Genomic DNA, 10532 nt, shown 5'->3' with positions numbered 1-10532 from the left:
GGATAACTTTCCTTTTTTTTTTTTAAAGTTTAGTTGGAGGCTAATTACTTTACAATACTGTAGTGGTTTCTGCCATACATTGACATGAATCAGCCATGGGTGTACATCTGCTCCCCATCCTGAACCCCCCTCCCAGCTCCCTCCCCATCCCAACCCTCAGGGTCATCCCAGTGCACCAGCCCTGAGCACCCTGTCTCATGCATCAAACCTGGACTGGCGATCTGTTTCACATATGATAATATACATGTTTCAATGCTATTCTCTCAAATCATCCCACCCGCACCTTCTCCCACAGAGTCCCAAAGTCTGTTCTATACATCTGTGTCTCTTTTTCTGTCTCACATATAGGGTTATCATTACCATCTTTCTAAATTCCATATACATGCATTAGTATACTGTATCGGTGTTTTTCTTTCTGGCTTACTTCACTCTGTATAATAGGCTCCAGTTTCATCCACCTCATTAGGACTGATTCAAATGTATTCTTTTTAATGGCTGAGTAATATTTCATTTTTTGTTTGTTTGTTTGAAGACTGTGACCAGGACTTTCAATACAATGTGGAACAAGTGGTGAGAGTAGTCATCCTTGTCTTTTTCCAGATTTTAACAAGAAAACTCAGTTTTTCACCACCAAGTATTATGTTGGCTGAGAGTTTGTTGTAAATAGCTTTTATTATATTTTGATATGCTCCCTATATACCCACTTTGGTGAGAGCTTTTATCATAAATGGATGCTGAATTTTATCAGATGCTTCACTGTATCTAATGAATGATCATGTCGTTTTTATCTTTTCTTTTGTTGATGAAGTGCATCACATTGGTTGATTTGTGTCTGTTGATTTGTGTAAGTTGAACAGTGCTTGTGACTGGGACTTCCAGTCCCAAAGAAAGGCAATGCCAAAGAATGCTCAAACTACCACACAATTGCACTCATCCCACACGCTAGTAAAGTAATGCTCAAAATTCTCCAAGCCAGGCTTCAGCAATACGTGAACCATGAACTTCCACATGTTCAAGCTGGTTTTAGAAAAGGCAGAGGAACCAGAGATCAAATTGCTAACATGCGCTGGATCATGGAAAAAGCAAGAGAGTGCCAGAAAAACATCTATTTCTGCTTTATTGACTATGCCAATGCCTTTGACTGTGTGGGTTACAATAAACTGTGGAAAATTCTGAAAGAGATGGGAATACCAGACCACCTGACCTGCCTCTTGAGAAACCTGTATGCAGGTCAGGAAGCAACACTTAGAACCATATATGAAACATATCACCAGTCCAGGTTCGATGCATGATACTGGATGCTTGGGGCTGGTGCCCTGAGATGACCCAGAGGGATGGTACGGGGAGGGAGGTGGGAGGGGGGTTTAGGATGGGGAACACGTGTATACCTGTGGCGGATTCATGTTGATGTATCACAAAACCAATACAATATTGTAAAGTAATTAGCCTCCAATTAAAATAAATAAATTTATATTTAAAAAAATAAATTTCCAACAACAAAAATAAATCAATAAATATGCTAAAAAAAAAAAAAAAAAGAACTGGACATGGAACAACAGACTGGTTCCAAATAGGAAAAGGAGTACATCAAGGCTGTATATTGTCACCCTGCTTATTTAACTTCTATGCAGAGTACATCACGAGAAACACTGGGCTGGAAGAAGTACAAGCTGGAATCAAGATTGCCGGGAGAAATATCAATAACCTCAGATATGCAGATGACATCACCCTTATGGCAGAAAGGGAAGAGGAACTAAAAAGCCTCTTGATGAAAGTGAAAGTGGAGAGTGAAAAAGTTGGCTTAAAGCTCAACATTCAGAACACGAAGATCATGGCATCTGGTCCCATCACTTCATGGGAAGTAGATGGGGAAACAGTTGAAACAGTGTAAGGCTTTATCTTTTTGGGCTACAAAATCACTGCAGATGGTGAGTGCAGCCATGAAATTAGAAGACGCTTACTCCTTGGAAGGAAAATTATGACCAACCTAGAGAGCATATTCAAAAGCACAGACATCACTTTGCCAACAAAGGTCCATCTAGTCAAGGCTATGGTTTTTCCAGTGGTCATGTATGGATGTGAGAGTTGGACTATAAAGAAAGCTGAGTGCCGAAGAATTGATGCTTTTGAACTGTGGTGTTGAAGAAGACTCTTGAGAGTCCCTTGGACTGCAAGGGGATCCAACCAGTCCATTCTGAAGGAGATCAGTTCTGGGTGTTCTTCAGAAGGACTGATGCTAAAGCTGAAACTCCAGTACTTTGGCCACCTCATGCGCAGAGTTGACTCATTGGAAAAGACTCTGATGCTGGGAAGGATTGGGGGCAGGAGGAGAAGGGGACGACAGAGGATGAGATGGCTAGATGGCATCACCGACTCAATGGACGTGAGTCTGAGTGAACTCCAGGAGTTGGTGATAGATAGGGAGGCCTGGCGTGTTGCAATTCATGGGGTCACAAAGAGTCGGACATGCCTGAGCGACTGAACTGAACTGTGACTTTGGGATGAAATAACCAAATGGGACCTATCAAACTTCTAAGTTTTTGCACAGCAAAGGAAACCATAATACAAAACAAAAGGACAACCTACAGAATGGGAGGAAATATTTGCCTTGGAAAGAGAGAGGGCAAAAATGAAAAAAAAATATGTTGGAAGCGGTAGAAAGTCCAAGACCTGTTCCCATGGACAGACTTCACTGGCCCTACCTAGAATGTGTGAGGAGTAAGGATTCAGGGGTGGGCACTGATATTGGGGTCCATGTCTCATGTACACCCTCACCTCATCTCAGGCTTCACCCCAATCCACACTCACACCTTGAAACCCTTTGTTTTGTTCCCTCCAGTTCAGCTACTTTTCTGAGAAAGAGCTGGGTGCTTGTCTGTATTGAAGAAACACAAACACAGATTGGAAAAAAAAAAAAAAGAACAAACCTATCACATGCTAAGTGATCAACAGACATGTGAGGAAGGATTAATCAGTATGGTTATTAGAGGGCTTTCGGTCAAGGACAAAATGGAGAATAGGAAGAGAAAAGGGATTAGAAGACATTAGAAAGGAACAGAGGTAGCAGCCACCCCTGAACAACATTCTTTGATATAAGAATGTAAGAAGCCCTGAAAGTCCCCTTGAAACCTTCTGAAGCTGGTATTATTACTGTCTCCATTTGTATCTGTGGAAACTGAGACCCAAATGAACTAAATGATCCATGAATGGTTACTTCAGTAGGACTTCTAACCCTGCTCCTCAAATTCCATCCTAAACAAACTGGCCCTCTCTAGAGTAACTAGGACAAAGCAAAGATTAATGGGGAACAGCCCCTGTTCTGCTGGAGAAAGGACTGGTCACTACTGGGTGGAATGCTAACAACCTATTCTCCCCAGCTCTGCTCCCCAGCATTCTGGGAAACCATCAGTCATTGGTCCCCAAAATTCCCGGTCCATCCTGCTTGGTAGCCAGGCACTCAGGCTTTGTCGTGAGTCCTCTGGAGGTGGTAAGAGCCCTGGAAGCAGATTTACGATCCTGGTTGCCCCCTTGCTCAAGACTTACTGTGTGACTTGGGTGAATCTTTTAACCTTGCTGCATTTATTTACTCAGCTGTCTCCCGAGAGCACAAAATGAGGAATATGAGTCAAGTGCCTTGAATATCATAACCAAAGAGAAAGTGAACTTCAACAACTATTGTGTTAATAAAGGAATTATTGAGTGCTATTATCCATTTTATAGATGAGATACCTGTACATTCACAGGCTGTCATAAGTTTCCTGAATGAGCCTTTAAATATCACACTAAGAGCCTCATAAAGGCTTCCACTATGGCTCAGATGGTAGAGAATCTGCCTGCAGTGCAGGAGACCCAGGCTCAATCCCAGGATCAGGAAGATCCCCTGGAGAATGGAACAGCTAGCCACTCCAGTCTTCTTACCAGGAGACACCCACGGACAGAGGAGCCTAGCAGGCTACAGTCCATGGGGTTGCAAAGAGTCAGACACGACTGAAGCAACTTAGCATACATGAGCCTCCTGGACTATGACCCCACCTCAAGTGTAGTGATTACAATTTACTTTTATTTGTATTCCCAGTGCCTCACTCATTGCAGATAATAAATACCTGCAAAGATTGAGGGGCAAGTGGAATATTATTAGAAAAAGAACAAGAGTTGTCATTACAAGCATCAGACCAGAGATGCAAAACCGTCTTAGATGCTACAAAGACGGGAAGTCTCCCAAGTCCAGGCTCATGAGAAGCCTTGTAGTTTCACTTCTCCCCCCGAGCTCCCCTTGACCCTGAAGATCTTCCTCATGGCATTTTTCACCTCACTGTTCCTCAGCGTGTAGATCAGAGGGTTCAGCAAAGGTGGCATGACGATGTTAAAGAGGATGACGAGTTTGTCAGCGGCCAGTGTGGTGGAGGGCCGAATGTGCATGAACATGGCGGGCACCAGGACCAGCACAGTGATGATATGTGAGCCGCACGTGGACGGAGCCTTGCGCCGGCTCTCAGAAGACCAGCTTCTCAGGTTCAGGAGGATGACCACATAGGAGATGATGAGGATGATGAAGGACAGTAAAGAAATCATGCCACCGTTGGCCACCACGACGAGCCCCACCACGGAGGTGTCCGCACAGGCCAGCTTCAGCAGGGGATGGACGTCACAGAAGAAGCTGTCGATCTCGGGCCCACAGAAGGCCAGCTGGACCGGGAGGAGCGCCTGCAGGGTGGAACGCAGGAAGCCAGCCAGCCAGGAGGCCCCCGCCAGCAGGCCTCACTTCCGGCGGCCCCTGATGGTCGCGTAGTGCAGGGGCCGACAGATGGCCACGTAGCGGTCATAGGCCGTGGCCGTGAGGAGGAAGATCTCGGTGCCACCAAAGAAGTGGGCAGAAAAGAGCTGGGTCACGCAGCCCTCGAAGGAGATGGTCTTGCGCTCCACCAAAGTGTCAGCAATCATCTTGGGTGTGGTGGCGCATGGATAGCACATGTCGGCAAAGGACAAGTGGCGGAGGAAGAAGTACGTGGGAGCGCACAGGGTCTTGCAGGCGTTGATGGTGACGATGACCAGAAGGTTCCCCAGGACCGTGAGCGCGTGGAAGAGAGAGAAGACCGGGAAGCACGCTGGCTGCATCTCCTGGCTCTGGTAAAGGCCGAGCAAGACGAACTCGGTCACGTTGTTCTTGACGCCCATGGACTGTCTACCCCGAGCACTGACAGTCTGGTTAGGTCTGCAAGGACACAAACTGCAGGATATAAGAAAGCTTCCCATAGAGAAGGGGCTTGTGGACACAGTGGAGGGAAGGGAGGGCGGGAGGAACTGAGAGAGCGTTATGACATAGGCTGTAATGTGTAAAGAGCTAGCTAGTGAGAAGCTGCTATATAGCACAGGGAGCTCAGTTTAGTGTTCTGCGATGACCTAGAAGGGGAGGGATGGGGCAATGGGAGAGAAGCTCAAGAGAGAGGGGATATATCCATTCTCATAGCTGGATCATGGTTGTTGTACACCAGAACTTTGCAAAGCAAGTATAATTTAAAAAATAAATTTACTTTACAATATTGTAAAGTAAAATAAAGTGAAAAAAAGAAAATAGTAGAAAATAGACATAGAAGAATTAAAAAACATTATAATAGCAAAAAAAAAAAAAATTTAAGATGGTTTCCCAAATCCAGGAGTCAGTACACTGTATTCAAGTCTGATAATGATTTTAACACCCTATTTCAAAGGATGTTAAAACTAACATTCATAACTCCTTTCTCTGCCATAGCTAAAATACAGTATGTGGAAAGCATTTTATTATCTAGAACCTGTAAGATTTCATGCACAAATTTACCCTAGAACATACATGTATCAGAACACAGACCAGAAACAGACCTGGGAAAATAGGAAAGCATGTAAAACAAATAAATGAAAGGATAAGTGAATGCATGAACAAACGTCTCAGATACTAAATAATTTATAAATGATTAAGATATAAAAAATTGTATTAAATTCAACAAAAATTGTTGAGCCCTCTAAGTGCCAACAAACATTGTCACTGATCCTTAAGTGCCTAGAACCATATCAAATGTCCTTAACCACAGGGCTGTGTGTAGCATATAATTTAAAAATTTTAAGGGGGAAGGTGAGAGATGCCAACATTACAAAGCTAGGCTTTGTGTACATCAATCATAAGTATGAAAAACCACCATGAGTACCTCAGTAACAACCAGAGAGTGCTGGATGGTAATTATTTCACAGTCAAGGGCAGCTTGGTAGAGTGTAGGGGAAAAGGAAGGGAAATCGTACAAGACTGTTTTGAGTAGTGCTTTCATCCCAAGTGTCTTGTTATTGTGGCTGTTGAAAAGAAATGGCAAATAACATTTATGAATAGCAGAACAGTGAAGTCATAGTTGCCCAGTCGTGTCCAACTCTGTGACCCCATGGACTGTAGACACACCAGGCTCCTCTGTCAATGGGATTCTCCAGACAAGAATACTGGGGTGGGTAGCCATTCCCTTCTCCAGGGGATTTTTAGGGATCGAACCTGGGTCTCCAACATTGCAGGCAGATTCTTTACCGTCTGAGCCACCAGTGAAGCCCAGCAGAACAGTAAAGATGATCACATGTGGGAACTTTCCTAGTGGTCCAGTGGCTAAGTCTCCACACTCCCAATGCCAGGGGGCCCAGGTTCAATCCCTGGTCAGGGAACTAGATCGCACAGGCCACAACTAAAGATCCTGAGTGCAGCAACTAAGAAATGGCACAGTCAAATAAATTAATATAATAAATATGTCTTTAGAAAGATGATCACATTTTATGTGATAAACTCCAGTCCGTACATTCCCAGGAGACTTAGGATCCTGGAAAAGGTTCACAGAAGACAAAGAGGAAGACTCGAAACACTTGGGACATTGACCCACAGAGGCTGACACAAAGACTTCACACTCAGAGCCTCTTCCACTACTTCCTACCTCCAAATCCCAAACACACTGCTTGTCTTCAAGCAGTTGAATCTGCTTTAAGCTGAAAATTAAAACAATAATCAATGACGATGCCAGAGGCAAGAACAAGGAAAAAATTGTCATGCCCTGGGATATTACCCAGACTTATTTAGCATCTCCCTTATCCAGAAATTTCCTAAAATCCAGGATCGTACAGTAAGATTCTTCTACTCCTTGCTCAAATTGTGAAAATGCTTTGATCAGATGGTTAAATTCACCCACAAGGCAGAGAGTAGAGATAGCACTGGAAATAGCCAGTTCCTGCCAGCCACTGATGGAGAATGCTATAAAAAAATAATACAATCATTGTGTACACCCCAAAACAGACTTTGATAGCAGATGAATAATCTAACCATTATTTCCATGAAAAAAAAAATTTCTGCCATATTTTGTTTTTATTTAGCCTTGTAATAAATGTAAAATACACCCATTGTTTCTATTTGGTCTTTTGTCATGCTAAAAAAAAAAAAGGACATTCTGATGTGAGGTCAAATGCTTGGAATTGCACAACTGGTGTTCAGGCCATCAAATGAAAACTGCTTTGGGAGGCAGTATCACAGCCAGCAAGAAGCTAGCCGCTAGAGACAAATTCTGTCAAACTGATTTCCAGTTCTTCCATTCCCTCTCTGGATGACATTGGACAAGTTGCTTGAACCCTTAGAAACTCTGTTTCCTCCTATATCAGATAATAATACATATCACCTAGGCTGCCATTATAAGATAAAGTAAGAGTATTTAGGACTTCCCTGGTGGCACAGTGGACAGGAATCCTCCTGCCAATGCAGGGAACATGGGTTCAATCCTTGGTCCAGGAAGACTCCACAAGCTGCAGAGCAACTAAGCCAGTGTACCACGACTTCTGAAACCCATACACCATAATGAAAAATAGCCGCTGCTCGCTACAAACAGAGAAAATCTGCACACAGCAACAAAGACCCAGTGCAACCAAAAATAAATAAATAATGTTTTAAAGAACAGAGCATAGAGCCCAGTTATTTGCCCTTAGGAGGTGCTGAGTAAATACCAAGTATTATTAGGTCTCAATGGTTTCACGTCATTCTCAGGTGGGAGATTGGTTTGCAAGGGCCATGTCTTAGGATTTATCGCCAAGGTGATTTGCCATTTAATTTCCAAACATTTTTATTAAATTTCTAGTACCAAGAATCATTAAACTTGGGATATCTAAAGAGCAAGATGGTTATCCACCTGCTCTTAAAGCCAATTCCTCTGAGGACAAAGAGGGAACAACATGTTTGGGTGATGCAAGTCAAGATTTATTCTCACTTCCCTTTCACTCATGAGACTCTCTTCTGACCCAGACTCTCCCAGAAACATCATCTTCATCATATGAACTTTACTTTTATGATTCGTATTATAAAATAATGAAATAATACATGCCTTTGTTATTTAATCCAGAGTATATATTTACTGTCCTTATCCCCATTTTACAGATAAGGAAAATTAGGCTCAGGGAGATTAACTAATTTGCTCAAGTTCAGCATATTCATTAGAGATACTTTGGAAAGTAGTGAAAATACTATTCGAAGTTAGAAGTCATTATTATTACAGTGAGCTTCTTTTGGTTGTTTCCTTCAGTTATGAAAACATTTTTATAAATTTGAATGAGATGTATACATAGTATTATATTCAGCATTTTCCCTTAAGACTTTCTTTAAGTATTTCGCCAAGGTGATAGTTTTCAAGAGATTGCTTTTAATGGTCCTTCTTAAAACACATACCCTAATTTATTTGACTTTTTTTATTGACGAACTTTGAGTTGCTCCCTATTTCATACTCCAGTGTATGCTCTCCCTCTGTAAATATCTTGGGATCAATTTCCTGGAATGGGAAGACTGAGGTAGAGGGCATGACAAGTTTTTAGAGTCCAGCTAGAATCTCATGCAGTTCGAAGCAACATCATTTGCTGTTCCCGGGAGTAAACACTGATGAAACAAGAATGCTCATTAACCCCCAACCCAGACCACTTTTCCCCAACCTAAACGTCTTCATACACCTTCAGCCTCTCCTCCAAGGACTCATTTCTGTCCTTGTTTCCTCCTCTCTGGTTCCCCCCAAAGTCCTCACACCACCCTTAACCTGTAAACACACCTTTGGACCTTGCAGCCTGTGAGGACCTGAACAAGACTGCGTGGAGTGCAAAAAAGACTTTTCACCTCTTGCGGTCCATGCTGCCGTCACCCTGGCAGAGCTGCCGCGGGTCAGGCACGGCTCAAGACCTTCACGCATTATCCGAGCTCACACTCATCACAAACTTTTAAGACAACCGTCAATGTTCTCACTTTGGAGGTGAGGAAAAGGAAGCTCAAAAACTTTAGTGTTTAAGGGACTTGCTCGAGGTCACCGATAGCAAGCACCATGACAGGTGTTACAAGCTGATCTGAAAGACACTTGTAGACCTTACTGTCAGAGAGTTCTCCCTATTGCAGTTGTGAATGAAAACTGTTGCCTGCTGTATCCGCAAGCAAAGGATACTGCAGCCATCAAGCCTTCACATTACAGCCACCCCTCCAGTGAGCCCTGAGGGAACTCAGGTCTGAAAGAGGATGCCTGACATCTAGCAGCCACCTGCTGCAGTCACCCTCAAGGGTACGCCCTGAGGAGACTGGGATGAGGAAACAGGATCCCGCCCCGAGAGCTGAGGTGCAAATCAAAAGGACGATTTCAGGGAGCCCATACTCCTGCATCCTCCCACACTGAGAAAAGTGCTGAATTCGTCAACTGGAGTTATCTGGTTTTCTTTAGTTAACAATGATCTTTGGTGTTCCAACTGCCTGGTCTTTGTTGCAAAAACTTCTATATATCTTGATTCCCCTCCCTGCCTGTTCAGACCAGTCCCTCAGAGTTATCTGAGAGGCTGTGTCCCTGGCTTAAATCCTCAGTTGTGTCCACCAAATAAAACATAATTCTAAACTTTTAGGTTGAGGCTTTTTTTTTTCAGTCAATACAACAGTCCCCTCACCCCTATTGCAATCATTTCCTCCTACTCTCTCCCCTACAGTACTTGTTTGCTACTCTCAACCTACTGAAAATTTTCAGGTGATTAACACAGACTTGACTTTGCCCAAAAGCAGCAGCTTAAAACCCTGAAAAGGGCATTGATCTGGAAGTCAAAAGACCTCAATATTAGTTCCAACTTTGTTATTTGCAGTCACCTCAAACAACTCTCTTTCTCTCTCTGCCTGGTGCCCTATTTCCCCATCTATTCAAAATGCTAGTAGGAAAAAGTACTGTGATTTTAAGCTGGGAAAGTAGAAATACACAGCCCCCAAATTAATTTCACTGATAAATATCATCAATATTGTGGTGAATTTTAAAGTAACTAGGAAGCAAGTAAATACCTGGATATGATTACTCATGTCTTTCACTCCTTTGCTTAGGCATTGGTGGGGGGGGGGGGGGTTAGGGCATACATTTCATATTTCCCATGCCTTACACTGAATTTGATTGAGCTCACACAAGTTTTCAGATATATTCTCTCTCTTGAAAGAGAAAGGAAATTTGTAATGCAATTTAGAAACATTTCTACCTTAAAAGATTAAAATGTCA

The 10532-nt window shown here is 43.0% G+C and overlaps 1 protein-coding gene across 1 annotated transcript; it reads right to left on the bottom strand.

Annotated features, from left to right (window-relative positions):
* Nucleotides 1-4230: 4230 nt before the first annotated feature.
* LOC120875968 (olfactory receptor 4S1-like) lies at nt 4231-5175 on the bottom strand. Its single transcript, XM_040257704.1, is given in 1 exon segment — nt 4231-5175. A coding segment is annotated over 1 exon segment (945 nt).
* Between the last annotated feature and the right edge of the window lie 5357 nt (nt 5176-10532).

The sequence above is a fragment of the Oryx dammah genome, unplaced genomic scaffold, assembly GCF_014754425.2.
Source record: "Oryx dammah isolate SB20612 unplaced genomic scaffold, SCBI_Odam_1.1 HiC_scaffold_17, whole genome shotgun sequence".
NCBI classification, from domain to species: domain Eukaryota; kingdom Metazoa; phylum Chordata; class Mammalia; order Artiodactyla; family Bovidae; genus Oryx; species Oryx dammah.
The sequence above is the reverse complement of the archived record's forward strand: the minus strand, read 5'-3'. Positions and strand labels throughout refer to the sequence as shown.